Genomic DNA, 14,009 nt, shown 5'->3' on the forward strand with positions numbered 1-14,009 from the left:
AAAAAAAAAAAAAAAAAAAACAGCACAATGAACAAAATAGTACTTCACATCTCAATATTAAAATTGAATGCAAATGGCCTAAATTCTCCACTTAAAAGATTCCAAATGGCAGAACGGATAAGAATTCACCAACCAAGTATCTGCTATCTTTAAGAGACTCACGTAAACTTAAGGTAAAGGGGTGAAAAAAGATATTCCATGCAAATGGACAACAAAAGTGAGCAGGAGTAGCTATTCTTATTTGAGACAAAACAAACTTTAAAGCAACAGCAGTTTAAAAAGACAAAGAGGGTCATTATATAATAATAAAAGGACTAGTACAAAAGGAAAATATCACAATCCTAAATATATATACACCTATCACTGGAGCTTCCAAACTTATAAAACAATTACTACTAGACTTAACAAATGAGATAGACAGCAATACAATAATTGTGGGGGACTTTGATACTCCACTGACAGCACTAGACAGGTCAGAAAGTCAACAAAGAAACAATGGATTTAAACTATGTTAGAAGAAATGCACTTCACAGATATTTACAGACCATCCTACCCAACAACTGCAGAATATACATTCTATTCATCGGCACATGGGACATTCTTCAAGATAGACCATATGATAGCCACAAAACAAGTCTCAACAAATTTAAGAAAATCAAATTTATAGCAAGTACTTTCTCAGACCACAGTGGAATAAAATTGGAAATCAACTCCAAAAGAAACCCTCAAAACCATGCAAATACATGGAAATTAAATAACCATGCAAATACATGGAATTAATGCTCCTGAATGATTGTTGGGTCAACAATAAAATCAAGATGGAAATTAAAAGATTATTTGAACTGAATGACAATAGTGACACAACCTATGAAAACCTCTGGGATACAGCAAAGGCAGTGCTAAGAGGAAAGCTCATAGTATTAACTGCCTACATCAAAAAGTCTCAAAGAACACAAATAGACAATGTAAGGTCACACCTCACGGAACTGGAGAAACAAGAACAATCCAGACCCAAACCCAGCGGAAGATCAGTCAAGATCAGAAGAGAACTCAATGAAACAAAAACATTACAAAAGATAAGTGAAACAAAAAGTAGGTTTTTTGACAAGATAAACAAAATTGATAGACCATTATTGAGGTTAGCCAAGAAAATAAGAGAGAAAATCCAAATAAGCTCAATTAGAAATGAAATGCGAGATATTACAACCCATACCACAGAAATACAAAAAAATCATTCAAGGCTACTATGAACACCTTTATGTGGATAAACTAGAAAACCTAAAGGAGATGGATAGAAATATACAACCCTCCTAGATTAAACCAAGAATACATAGGAACTGAACAGACATGATTGCAATGGTAATTAAAAACTTACCAACAAAAAAAAGTCCAAGACCAGCAATATGCACAGCTGAATTCTATCAGACATTCAAAGAAGAACTGGTACCAATCCTACTGACACTACTCCAAAAGACAAAGAAAGAGGGAATCCTTCCTAAATCATTCTATGAAGTCAATATCACCCTAATACCAAAACCAGGAAAGGACATTACAAAAAAAACAAAACTACAGACCAATATCCCTGATGAACATAGACGCAAAATCCTCAACAAAATACTAGCTAACCAAATCCAACAGCATATCAAAAAGATAATCCACCATTATCAAGTGGGTTTCACACCAGGGATTCTGGGATGGTTTTACCTCTAGGGATAGTTTAACATCCTTGAGTCAATAAATGTGATGATATACCACATAAACAGAATTAAAAACAAAAATCATATGATCACCTCAATAGACAAAGAAAAAGCATTTGACAAAATCCAGCATCCCTTTATGGTTAAAACCCTCAGCAAAATCAGCATAGAAGGAACACACCTTAAGGTAATAAAAGCCATCGATGACAAACCCACAGACAACACTATATTGAATGCAGAAAAGCTGAAAGCATTCCCCCTGAGAACTGGAACAAGACAAGGATGCCCACTTTCACCACTTCTATTCAACCTAGTACTGGAAGTCCTAGCCACAGCAATCAGACAAGAGAAAGAAATAAATGGCATCCAAATCAGTAAAGAGAAAGTCAAACTGTCACTATTTGCTAATGACATGATTGTGTATCTAGCAAATCCTAAAGACTTATCCAAAAAGCAACTGGTACTGGTAAATGAATTCAGCAAAGTTTTGGGATACAAAATTAATATACACAAATCAGTAGCTCTGCTATACACCAACAGCGACCGAGCAGAGAATTAAATCAAGAACTCAACCCCTTTTACAATAGCTGCAAAAAAAGAAAAATAGGAATATACTTAACCAAAGAGCTGAAAGACCTCTACAAAGAAAAGCACAGAACACTGCTGAAGGAAATCATAGATGACACAAACAAACGGAAGCACATCCCATGCTCATGATGGGTAGAATCAATGTTGTGAAAATGACCACACTGCCAAAAGCAATCTACAAATTCAATGCAATTCCCATCAAAATACCATCATCAAATTCAATGCAATCCCCATCAAAATACCATCATCATTCTTCACAGAACTAGAAAAAAAAATGCTAAAATTCATATGGAACCAAAAAAGAGCCCTCATAGCCAAAGCAAGACTAAGCAAAAAGAGCAAATCTAGAGGCCTTACATTACCTGACTTCAAACTATAGTATATGGCTACAGTCACCAAAACAGCATGGTACTGGCATAAAAACAGGCATTTAGACCAATAAAACAGAATAGAGAACGCGGAAATAAATCCAAATACTTACGGTCAACTGAGCTTCAACAAAAGAAACGAAAACATAAAGTGAGGAAAGGACACCCTATTAAACAAAAGGTGCTGGGATAATTGGCAAGCCACATGTAGAATAATGAAACTGGATCGTCATCTCTCACCTTATACAAACATCAACTAGAGATGGATCAAAGACTTAAATCTAAAACCTGAAACCATAAAAATTCTAGAACATTGGAAAACATTGTTCTAGACATTGACTTAAGCAAAGACTTCATGACCAAGAACCCAAAAGCAAATGCAACAAAAACAAAGATAAATAGATGGGACTTAATTAAACTAAAAAGCTTCTGTACAGCAAAAGAAATAATCAGCAGAGTAAACAGACAACCCACAGAGTAGGAGAAAATCTTTGCAATCTATACATCCAACAAAGGACTAATACCTGGTCTACAAAGGATTCAAACAAATCAGCAACAAAAAACAAACAATAGCATCAAAAAGTGGCCTAAGGATATGAATAGACAATTCTCAAAAGAAGACATACAAATGGCCAACAAACATATGAAAAAAATGCTCAACATCACTAATTATCAGAGAAATGAAAAATCAAAACCACCACATGATACCACCTTACTCCTGCAAGAACGAACATAATCAAAAAATCAAAAAATAATAGATGTTGGTATGGATGTGGTGAAAAAGGGAACGCTTTTACACTACTGTTAGGAATGTAAAATAGTACAACCACTATGGAAAACAGTGTGGCAATTCCCTCCTTAAAGAACTAAAAGTAGATCTACCATTTGATCCAGCAATCCCTCTCCTGGTTATCTACCCATAGGAAAAGAAGTCATTATATGAAAATGATACTTGTACACACGTTTATATGAGCACAATTCGCAGCTGAAAAAATACGCCCATCAATCCACAAGTGGATAAAGAAAATGTGGCATATATTAATATATACTATGGAATACTACTCAGCCATAAAAAGGAACGAAATAATGGCATTTGCAGCAACCTGGGCTGGGTGTGGTGGCTCACGCCTGCAATCCCAGCACTTTGAAAGGCTGAACGGGTAGATCACATGAGGTCAGGAATTCAAGACCAGTCTGGCCAACATGGTGAAACACTATCTCTACTAAACATACAAAAATTAGCCAGGCACAGTGGCAGGCGCCTGTAATCCCAGCAACTCCGGAGGCTAAGGCAGGAGAATCACTTCAGCCCAGGAGGCGGAGGTTGCAGTGAGCAGAGATTGCACCACTGCACTCCAGCCTGGGTGACAGAGGGAGACTCTGTCTCAAAAAAAGTAAAATAAAATAAATCAAAATAAATAAAATTAGAATATAGGTATAGATACAGAATATAGGTATAGATATAGAATATATATAAAATTAGAATCCATAAATCCACAGTAATATAAATAACTGAATAAATAAGTGCAAAAATGGGAAAGATCTTTCTTAAAGTAAAATTCCAAGTAACAAGTTTAGAAGGAATGATTAAAACAGAAAAATTACCAATTGGCAAATGCCACTCAAATAATTATTGGAGACAAGAATCATCACTGACCAAAACTATGATGAGAAATAAAATATTCACAGTCTTAAAGCACCTCCCCATATAACATTTGTTGAACACAAAAAGAAAAAGAATAACTTTGCAAAGGAGAACCATGGCAGGCACCAGCTTAAACGAGTGATCAGAGTTAACAGCACCAGTAATAAAAGATATTCACATCACATCTTTGTTGATATGACACACTAGGAAGAACACAGTATCATTTCTGTGGTATTCTTGCTAAAAAAAGACATAACCTGAATTTAATCAAACATCAAACAAGCCCAAATTTGGGACATTCTACAAAACAACTCTTCAAAAATGGCAAGATGATAAAAAGCAAAGAAAAACCAAGGACCTAGCCAAATTAAAGGAGACATGAAAACGACCTGCAAAATTTCATCCTGGATTAAATAACTAGAACCAGGGAAAGGCCATTAGTACACAATTAATGTAATGTAAACAGTATATAAACAATATTATTTGAATCTGTGTTAAATTCCTGATTTTGACAACTATACTGTAGTTATGTAAAATGTTAATGTTTGGGGAGCCTGAATAAGGTGCATACAGGAATTATTTGTACTATTTTTGGAACTGTTTTGTAAGTCTAGAATAATTCAAACTAAAAAGTTGATAAAATAAAAATAAAACTTGTCAAATGCCACAATTGTCCAATGCGGAGCTGGGACAATCTGGTTCCGCTGCACCTTGGGAACACTCAACACTATCAAGGACTATCTCAGGTACCAGGAAGTCTTCTAAATGCCCTACACATATTAACATGCAGGTATTATTAGTATCATCCTTCTCCTCATCATCTCCTTCTTCATGAAGTAGAGAAGGGTTAGGAAATGTTTCCGATATCATACATCTAGCGAGTAGTAAGACCACAAGATCAAATACTAGTCTGACCCCAAAGTCTGTGATTTCAGGTTCTTAATTAATATCCTATAAAACAGATGCCACGAAATGAGAATAAGAAATCCAGAAGTCTTATTTATTTAAATCAGTGTTAATTTCCTGATTTTGACAATTGTACTGTCATTATGTAAAATGTTAATATTTGAATGTAACATTTAAATTTAAAAATTAAAAATACGACTGTCAAATTTAAAAATTCAATATGAGATTAGAAGTTAAGAACATGTGTCAAATCAAAAAAAAAGAGTGATAAAAGATAGCAGAGACAAACAATATAAGAATCAATCCATCAATTATACTTCAATAAAGCTAGAAAAATAAAAGAGAATCAATCCAGCAGAACCATGATAATGGCTAACAGGATTCCTAGAAGGAAAGACAAAAAATCTAGAGAATAGTAACTAAGAAAGAATATTTTTTTCTTTGGGAGGCCGAGGCAGGTGGGCCATCTGAGGTCAGGAGTTTGATACCAGCCTGGCCAACATGGTGAAACCCCGTCTCTACTAAAAATACAGAAAACTCAGCTGGGCATGGTGGCAGGCACCTGTAATCCCAGGTACTCGGGTGGCTGAGGCAGGAGAATCACTTAAACACAGGAGGCAGAAGTTACAGTGAGCTGAGACCGCGTCACTGCCCTCTAACCTGGGGAACAGAGTGAGACGCTGTCTCAAAAAAAAAAAAAAAAAGAATATTTTTTTAAATTCTCCAGAGCAAGAGAAACAGAAGTACACAAACTGAAACGATCTACCAGTGCTGACCAGGACAAATGAAAAAGTATCCAGGGGAAAACAAGACACAACCATCATTGTCAGATCTCAGACTACAAGGATAAAAAGGAGAGCCTAAAAGCTTCCCGGGGAAAAAAAAGAAAGACACAAAATTAAAACAGGTCACCAACAAAAGAATAAGAATCAGAAGATTTCTCTTCAGCAACATTAGATAAAAACAGAAAATAGAGGGCAGCTGTTAACATTCCAAAGAAAAATAATCTTCAACCTGGAACTGAATTGTCAAATATGAAGGCACAACGCAAATTTTTAGAAACACCAGGCTCAAAAAAAATTTATTCCCCATTACTCCCTCATTTTATTTCAAGGAAAAAAATGTGTTATACATTTATATTCATTCTTTCTTCCTTAAAGTAATGTGACAATATACTCCAACAAAACAAGATTTAAAAAAGAAAACACATATATTTAGAAAATAGTGGTCCAACCTAAAGAGCAGCAAGTCCAAAGTTGACAAAGCTGTGCAGCAAACCAAAAAGACGCCAGCTGAAAATGGAGCAAGGAGATAGATGGATCTAGGATAAAAAGAAAATTCCATACAATAAAAAGTGGGGTTGAGACTTAGGCGTGGAGAGGGGAATGGTGATATGAAAAATATAATGCTAGAAAAAGAGGGGAGAAGAAAAGCAACTAAAAACTCCAGGAAATACAAAAACCTACACTCCGGGAAATACAAAAACCTATACAATGAAGTAGTGATTCAAATATAGAACAACTAATCCAAACTAGAACAACTAGTCAAAATCAGAATCAGAAAACAGTAGGTTTCATGAAGATAAATGAAATGTAAGCAATATAAAGAAAGACTGAGATGCTAATAGCGTTTTTGTAAGGCTTAACATTCTTCTCTCTAGTTTTTTTTTAAAAAGTACCAGAAACTCAAGGAAAAACAGAAAGTTATTTCAAAGTTATAATCCACATATGAAGCAAACTAAAATAGACACAATTTTGAGCAACTGGTAGCATTCAGGAAAGGGTTACCTATTTGAATATCTCTTGTGAGTAGCATGAGATCATGACACTGGAAATATAGGGAAGGAAACAGCTCTGCAGTGAACAGTATTTCTCCACTTATAATAATGCAAAATTCCCTATTCACAATAATGCAAATACTGAATGTTAATTTTCAACAATTGGCATCAACCTGCAAATAGAGCATGGAAAACTTAATTTGATGACAGAACGGATAAAAACATGATCAATCTTGACAGTGTCAAAGTAAAACTACAGCCAGCTCAAGTTGGGAGTTAGAAAGGAGAGAATGGAGAGGGAAAAAGGGAAGGGAATGGGTGGAGAACAGGTAATTACTACTTTCCATTATAAACCCTTTGGTTCCTTAGGCATTATTTTAAATACAAATATTTTTAATTTTTTTTAGGAGAAAGTTGTTACCATTGGCTAATGCTACAAAGGGGTCAAGTGAGAAGGAGTTAGATTTGGCCTGTAAGATCATGGTGACACTGGAAAGGACCATTTCAGTGGCCTATAGGAATGGAAATCAGCATACGGTGGGCTGGGGAATGAATGGGAAATGAAGACCTGAAGAGAACAATTATACCCAGCAGAATGCTAAGGACGGGAGAGAAGAGGAGAAAGGTTGCTGACAGCAGGGATTAAAAGTAATGGGAAGGTTGCTGCTGCTATTTTTATTTATATAGAAGAGACTTGAGCACAGTTTTTGATTGAGGTGAAAAGGCGATGAAATCCAGAAAACAGGATAAGGAATCAAACTTGGACAAAAGAAAGGGTATCTATCATTTTGAAATAAGAAGAAATGAGGTAGGGGTAGACTAGAGGAGGAGGCAGAAAACTGGCAGGATCACAGAGAGCTTCTGCCCTCTCAAGTGATCAAAGCAACAGCTAGAAAAGCCTACAGAGGTGGTGATTTCAGAGAGCAGAACAAGAAAACCAACAAGAATTGATTCTTGGGTAAACTGACTAAGCTGACAGACGAGTAGTATGGTTGAAATTTGAAAATCATTTTATTTGAACTTACATTTGAAAATCATTTTATTTTGCCTCATTTGTTGGTTGAATTATTCTTCATGAGACTTTTTTAAGGTAACCTGGTATCTGGATCTAAAAGAGTATCTCTGGAGAACGATCAAGGAAAACAAAGTTTTGCTTATTTACACAAGGTCCTACAGCAAGTTACTATCCAAGTAGTAACAACAGTAAGACAACTGTGTACCATCTCATTCTGCTCATTTGAGACCCAAACACTTCTAAACAATAGCAACCTATTTCAACCAACCAGCATTTATTAAGATAACACATGCAATTCTCACAATACTGCACAGGAAGTACAATGACCCCTACTTTACAGATATTTTATAAAGAGAGATTCAGTGTCTTGCCTAAAGTAACTGAGCCAAGATTCCAGCCCAAAGCTGTTAGATTCCAAAGCATATATGCCACGTGTAAAGCACACGCATTAAAACCAAATCTGAAGTGCGTTTTAGCCATTCTCAGTCCACTGTAAGTCCATTTGGAAAAAAGACAAATCGGAGAATTTTGAATACATGAAAATTAGCTGAGATTTAATTCACTGATCCAAATCTGGGTGATCAATATTAAGATGTAAGTGCCAAAATCAGTGCTTTAAATTTTGGGGAAAATCTAACAGCATTCTCTTCATTATGAATTATGAATTAAGACCGCTACATTCAGCATCCTAATTCTAAAGCTACTCTTCCACCTGTATTCTCTTTCTCTAATCAATCTAATTAACATAGTAGGTTGTTATTTGACTACTAAATATTACAAATAGAAAGCCATGTTTACGACAAATTTTATAAATGTACTGTAAGTAGATCTTGTCAAATATATACATGCAAATTAGCAAATAAACTGGCGACTTTAAACTGTGGATGCCTTAGCAAAATTCATCTGTGCTTTTTGCTTTTTTTATTTCTGTTAATAACCTTCCATGCTAAAACAATTCCTCCTCTGGGTATTTATGCTGATGAAACAGTGGTATGTTACCCCATGCCAGCCTTGCCCTAAGTAACCTGAAGCCTGCAGATAGACTTTAATAAAATGAAAGTATGTTTCTCTTCCAAAGATTCGATTTTAAATTAAGTTATACCTAAAGCCCTAATTTTAAGAACATAAAATTCGATGGCTTCATTAAAAATGAAACAAGAGCTGACGATGTTTTGAAGCCAACTGATCAGTCTTAAAAAGTACTTGGAATAAAACTAAATCTGTAATGACTACAGATACACATGGGTCACTGCTGAGGTAGCCCCAGCTTGGGAACACTGGGACGTCAGGAAAAAATGCTAGTGAGCTTAAAGAGAAGTATTTATTGGGTAGTTTCCACTGCATGTCCTGGATTACTGGAACATGATACAGTCTGGCTCTAGTGTAACCACCGTTGTTTACAATACCTGAGGCAATTTGAAACTCCACAATTTCAACAATGGCATCAACTGACTAAAAAGTTTTGAGTAATGTAATCACAGTGATTTATCACTTCTCACAAATGCATTTCTAGCTCATAAACAGGCTACCCATGACCCATTTTATCTCACAGATAACTGAAATAATGAAGGTACAGTTTGGTAATGCTCTGTATTAAAAATTAGAAAGTAAGTTTTTAGTCTTGAAATAAAATTGTACAGCCATCATCTCATTTAACCCTAAACCACTTTGTTGTATTAGTCTACAATCATTGGCATTCTACTTATTCCTGTGCTTGGTAAGCCTTACTCATTGGTCTTACCCTTCTCTTTTTTGTGTGTTTTGTTGTTGTTGTTGTTGTTGTCATTGTTGTTGTTGCTGTCTTTGTTTGCTGGAGTGCAGTGGCATGATCATAGCTCACTGCTGCCTCAATCTCCCAGGCTCAAGTGAGCCTCCTGTCTCAGCCTCACGAATAGCTGGGACTACAAGTGTCTGCCACTATGCCCACCTAATTTCCTTGTATTTTTGTAGAGACAGGGTCTTGTTATCCTGTCCAGGCTGGTCTCGAACTCCTGAGTGCAAGCAATCTTCCCGCCTCAGCCTCCCAAAGTGCTGGGATTACAGGTGTGAGGCACCACACCTGGCCTGGTCTTAGCCTTGTCTTCAGTAATCTTTCTTTTATTACTGCTTATTCATGTACACCCTCTGATGCATCTTTTTGGCTAACATTTCTATGCTTTCCTTCTTTGGTAGCTCACCCACTTTTTAGAGTTATGTTCACACTCTGATTGTTTATTATCCTGATCTACATTTTGGACTATACACTCTTATCTTGACCATTTCTATCTTATTAAAATCCAGATTTCACTTCTAAGATGACCTTTTTTCTATGTTCCCCTAATGTAATTGCTCTGTATTTTTACATATGAATTGCTTTGCCTTAGTTTCTCTGTTAAAAAGTTCTCTCTTTAAGAGTTACCAATAACATCAGTCTCATTCGAATCTTTGCTTCCAAAGTCTTAGCAATATACTTTATTATACCCAAACTTTTCATTTTCTGTAAGCTTCTACTTTCTGATTACTAGCTTGCCTCTTTTCTTTCCCATCTTTACGCTGGTTTTTAGGTGCTTAAGTTGTCCCATTACATCCTGTTCTCCTTCAACCTTTCCACTTAAAAATTCTGATTTTTGAGAAATTTACCTAAATTGTATTTCCCTTTTCTTATATTTTCTAATTTATTTATTCACTGTATCATTGAGGAAACTGAAATTAAGTATAATTACTAATCTTGTCAACTAAAAAGCTTAGAACAAACATATGCAAAAATGTAAAACAAAAGAAAATAACAAATGTTGATTCTGTTTATCTAGTTTTAGCCTTATAATCCAATGACCTTGCATCAAACTGAATCTTCTCTATGTATCATCAGTAGCACCTTTCAAAGTCCATGAAGTCAAAAAGTTTTATTAGAAAAGAAATAAGGTATATGTATAATCAATGGACATGTTAAAATTACACACTGCCCAAGAGTTTTTTCCCTCATAAAAGTAAACAACTCTTCCTTAAAAGGGAATTATAGGCTGGGTGTGGTAGGTCACTCATGCCTATAATCCCAGCACTTTGGGAGGCTGAATCTAGCCAACATGGTGAACCTCCATCTCTACTAAAAATACAAAAACTAGCTGCGTGTGCTGGTATGCGCCCAAAGTCCCAGCTACTCGGGAGGCTGAGGCATGAGAATCGCTTGAAGCCAGGAGACAGGGGCTGCAGTGAGCCAAGATCGTACCCACTGCACTCCAGCCTGGGCCACAGAGCAAGACTCTGTCTCAAAATAAATAAATAAATAAATAAAGGTAATTATGTATGTGTATAGCATACAAGTGGGTTTGCTCCCAAGTTAATGATTTGTTAGGGGCTTTATACGGCTAATAATTAAACCTTGAGAACTCTGGCTTCTTTTTTCAAAGTGAGTCTTAGGCTATAAAACTGAACATTCCGTAGGAATAAATGAAGAAAGCTAATACAGTCTTGGAGTTGAGATGAATCATCCTAACACACTCTGCTTGAATGGTAAAGACAGGCAAAGGAAGACCCTGTATCAAACAATTGTACTGGACAGCAAGGTGATGAGAGTAGATACTGGGGAAAGAGGGAAAATGTAAACATAAAACCAGAAGAGGCCTTTAGGAACCATTGATGACACAGGTCAAGATCTGCGAGATATAATTAACTCAACTCTGCACCTGAGGGCAAAACAAAACCACATAATGGGAACTTAAAGAAGGCAACATATTATGTCTTCCCCTAAATACCGGAGAAAACAATTGACCATCAAAATACTTCTGACATACAATCAAAAAGCAACACAATAATCAGTCTTTGGGATCAAAGCAAAACAGAAAAGACTTAACACTCACAGTAAACAAAAACTTTAAGCTGGACAAAGTTATGGGGCACAACAGAAGAAGCAGCTGTGTAACAGTCTTCTACCGTACTCTCTTATTACTAGAGATTTTCATGCGGATAATAAATAAATCAGTCATGTCCCAGGAAGACATCATGCAGTGGGTTTTGTCCTTGATTATTTCCCAGGTCTCTTTTCTCCAAAAAAGGAAATTATTTAACTTTATACAGACAAATGTCTAGAATAAAAAGAAGTATTGTACCCTCTCTTTAGAACCAAAGTTTAATTTTCCATTTAAGCTTTACATCTTAAAAACCAGTATTAGTTTACACTAACAGGCTAAAATAAATTAGCGTATGCTTACTATTAATGAAGGATAGGGCTTAACATTCCGATGTCATTGTATTCTCACTATAAAAAGATACCTGTGTTTTCCTTACCAGTGATAGGATATATAAGAGTTATAAGTCAAAAATGGAAAGCATGAGAGTCATGCACAGAGGTCACCTTGAAATGATACAAATTATATTAGCTTCTAAACAATTTTACACTAAATTGAGTTTGGTACATCATGGGTTTTTTTGTTGTTTGAGATGAAGTCTTGCTCTGTCATCCAGGCTGGTACATCATGTTTTAAATACTTGTTCTTCTTAAGACCACAGGTTCAAATGCCAGCATAGATAATTTACATTTGCCTACAAACACTGGTAAGCTATCGAACGCCACACAGCTTAGTCTAAGAGGTTGAGATCCATTCTACAAAAAGTGATACTTATTTTTAAAGTAAAAACATAAGGCTTTTAATCAAACAAATTTATACTTAGTTGTTCTCTAAGCCATCTTGATATTCCACGCACAGTCATATCTGGAGAGACAGCTGCTAAACAGGAAGAGCCCTGAAATGTTCACCCCACTAAATGCCTGGTTTTCTTTTCTCCCTTTACCTGATAATGAGCCTGGGCTTGCTGTGCAGAGTTCAAGGTGACATTGCAGAGTTTGCAGTACAGGGGCTTACATAGCTCCTCCAGGGCACAGTCTTGCTCCCCTTCCTTTGATAACTCTTCTTCCCCTGCAAGAGGCAAGGAAGCCTCCTGCCCAAAAGGCTTCTGTGGTGGAAGCTGCAAGGTTCCTGTAGACCTGGTGGCCACTGACATAGGAGGCGAGGGTGAGGGCTGCTTAGGTGGAGGAAGCACGGCGTGTTGCAAGAGGATCATTGGGTAGGAAAGCCTTGGGCATAATCCAGTGGGTGATGAGAAGCAAGGTCTTCAAATCTGAATCAACAGCAAAAAAAAACAAAACAGAAACAAAAAACTCACTTAAAAATGAGACTTCACAAGGTAACATGTAAATGACAACATAATCTGACCCTTTCTTCTACTTCTCCAAACCCATCCTTGGGACTTCTTTCCTTTGGCCTCATTTAGCAGACTTCCCCTTCCTGTTAATTCATGTTAACATGGTGCTCTTCCACTGAGAATGGCTTTATAGATTTGGCTTTATTTTGCTTGGCACCGTTCCAACTGCTATCCCTCTGGCCCATGAACATTAATAGCATTGCATCCAAGGCTAATTAAATCCAAAAGTCACATGGCTGAAATGGACATCAAAGGTCACCTAGTCCAGACCCCTTCCCTCAGGCACACTAAAACTTAAACACTCTTAATGATAATCATGCACAGACAAAAACACCACAAGCTGTCCAGGCATGGTGGCTCATGTCTGTAATCCCAGCCTTTTGGGAGGCCGAGGTGGGTGGATCACCTGAGGTCAGGAGTTCGAGACCAGCCTGTTTGAGACAATATGGTGAAACCCGTCTCTACTAAAAATACAAACATTAGCTGGGTGTGGTGGCAGGTGCCTGTAATCCCAGCTACTCGGGAGACTGAGGCAGGAGAATCGCTTGAATAGGGGAGTGGAGGCTGTGGTGAGCCAAGATCACGCCATTGCACTCCAGCCTGGGCAACAAGAGCGAAACTCTGTCTCAAAAAAAATACAAACATTAGCTGGGTGTGGTGGCAGGTGCCTGTAATCCCAGCTACTCGGGAGACTGAGGCAGGAGAATCGCTTGAATAGGGGAGGCAGAGGTGGTAGTAAACTGAGATCATGCCACTGCACTCCAGCCTGGGTGACAGAGCAAGACTGTGTCTCAAAAAAAAAAACCAAAAACAAAAACAAAAAAACGACCAGCTA

General features: G+C 36.8%; 1 protein-coding gene across 3 annotated transcripts in view; it reads right to left on the reverse strand.

The window, feature by feature from the left end:
* ZMAT3 (zinc finger, matrin-type 3) overlaps positions 1–14,009 on the reverse strand; it is a 47,406-nt gene that overhangs the window by 30,216 nt on the left and 3,181 nt on the right. For 2 of the 3 annotated variants that reach the window (XM_011958656.1, XM_011958654.1), the window contains exon 1: positions 12,764–13,091. In XM_011958656.1, the coding sequence (XP_011814046.1) occupies positions 12,764–13,033 (270 nt within the window). In that variant the 5' untranslated portion in view covers positions 13,034–13,091. Of the gene's footprint in view, positions 1–12,763; positions 13,092–14,009 lie in introns of those variants that run through there. The other variant, XM_011958655.1, reaches the window with a different exon arrangement.

Source organism: Colobus angolensis, unplaced genomic scaffold, assembly GCF_000951035.1.
Source record: "Colobus angolensis palliatus isolate OR3802 unplaced genomic scaffold, Cang.pa_1.0 Scaffold470, whole genome shotgun sequence".
In the NCBI taxonomy this organism is placed as follows: Eukaryota; Metazoa; Chordata; class Mammalia; order Primates; family Cercopithecidae; genus Colobus; species Colobus angolensis.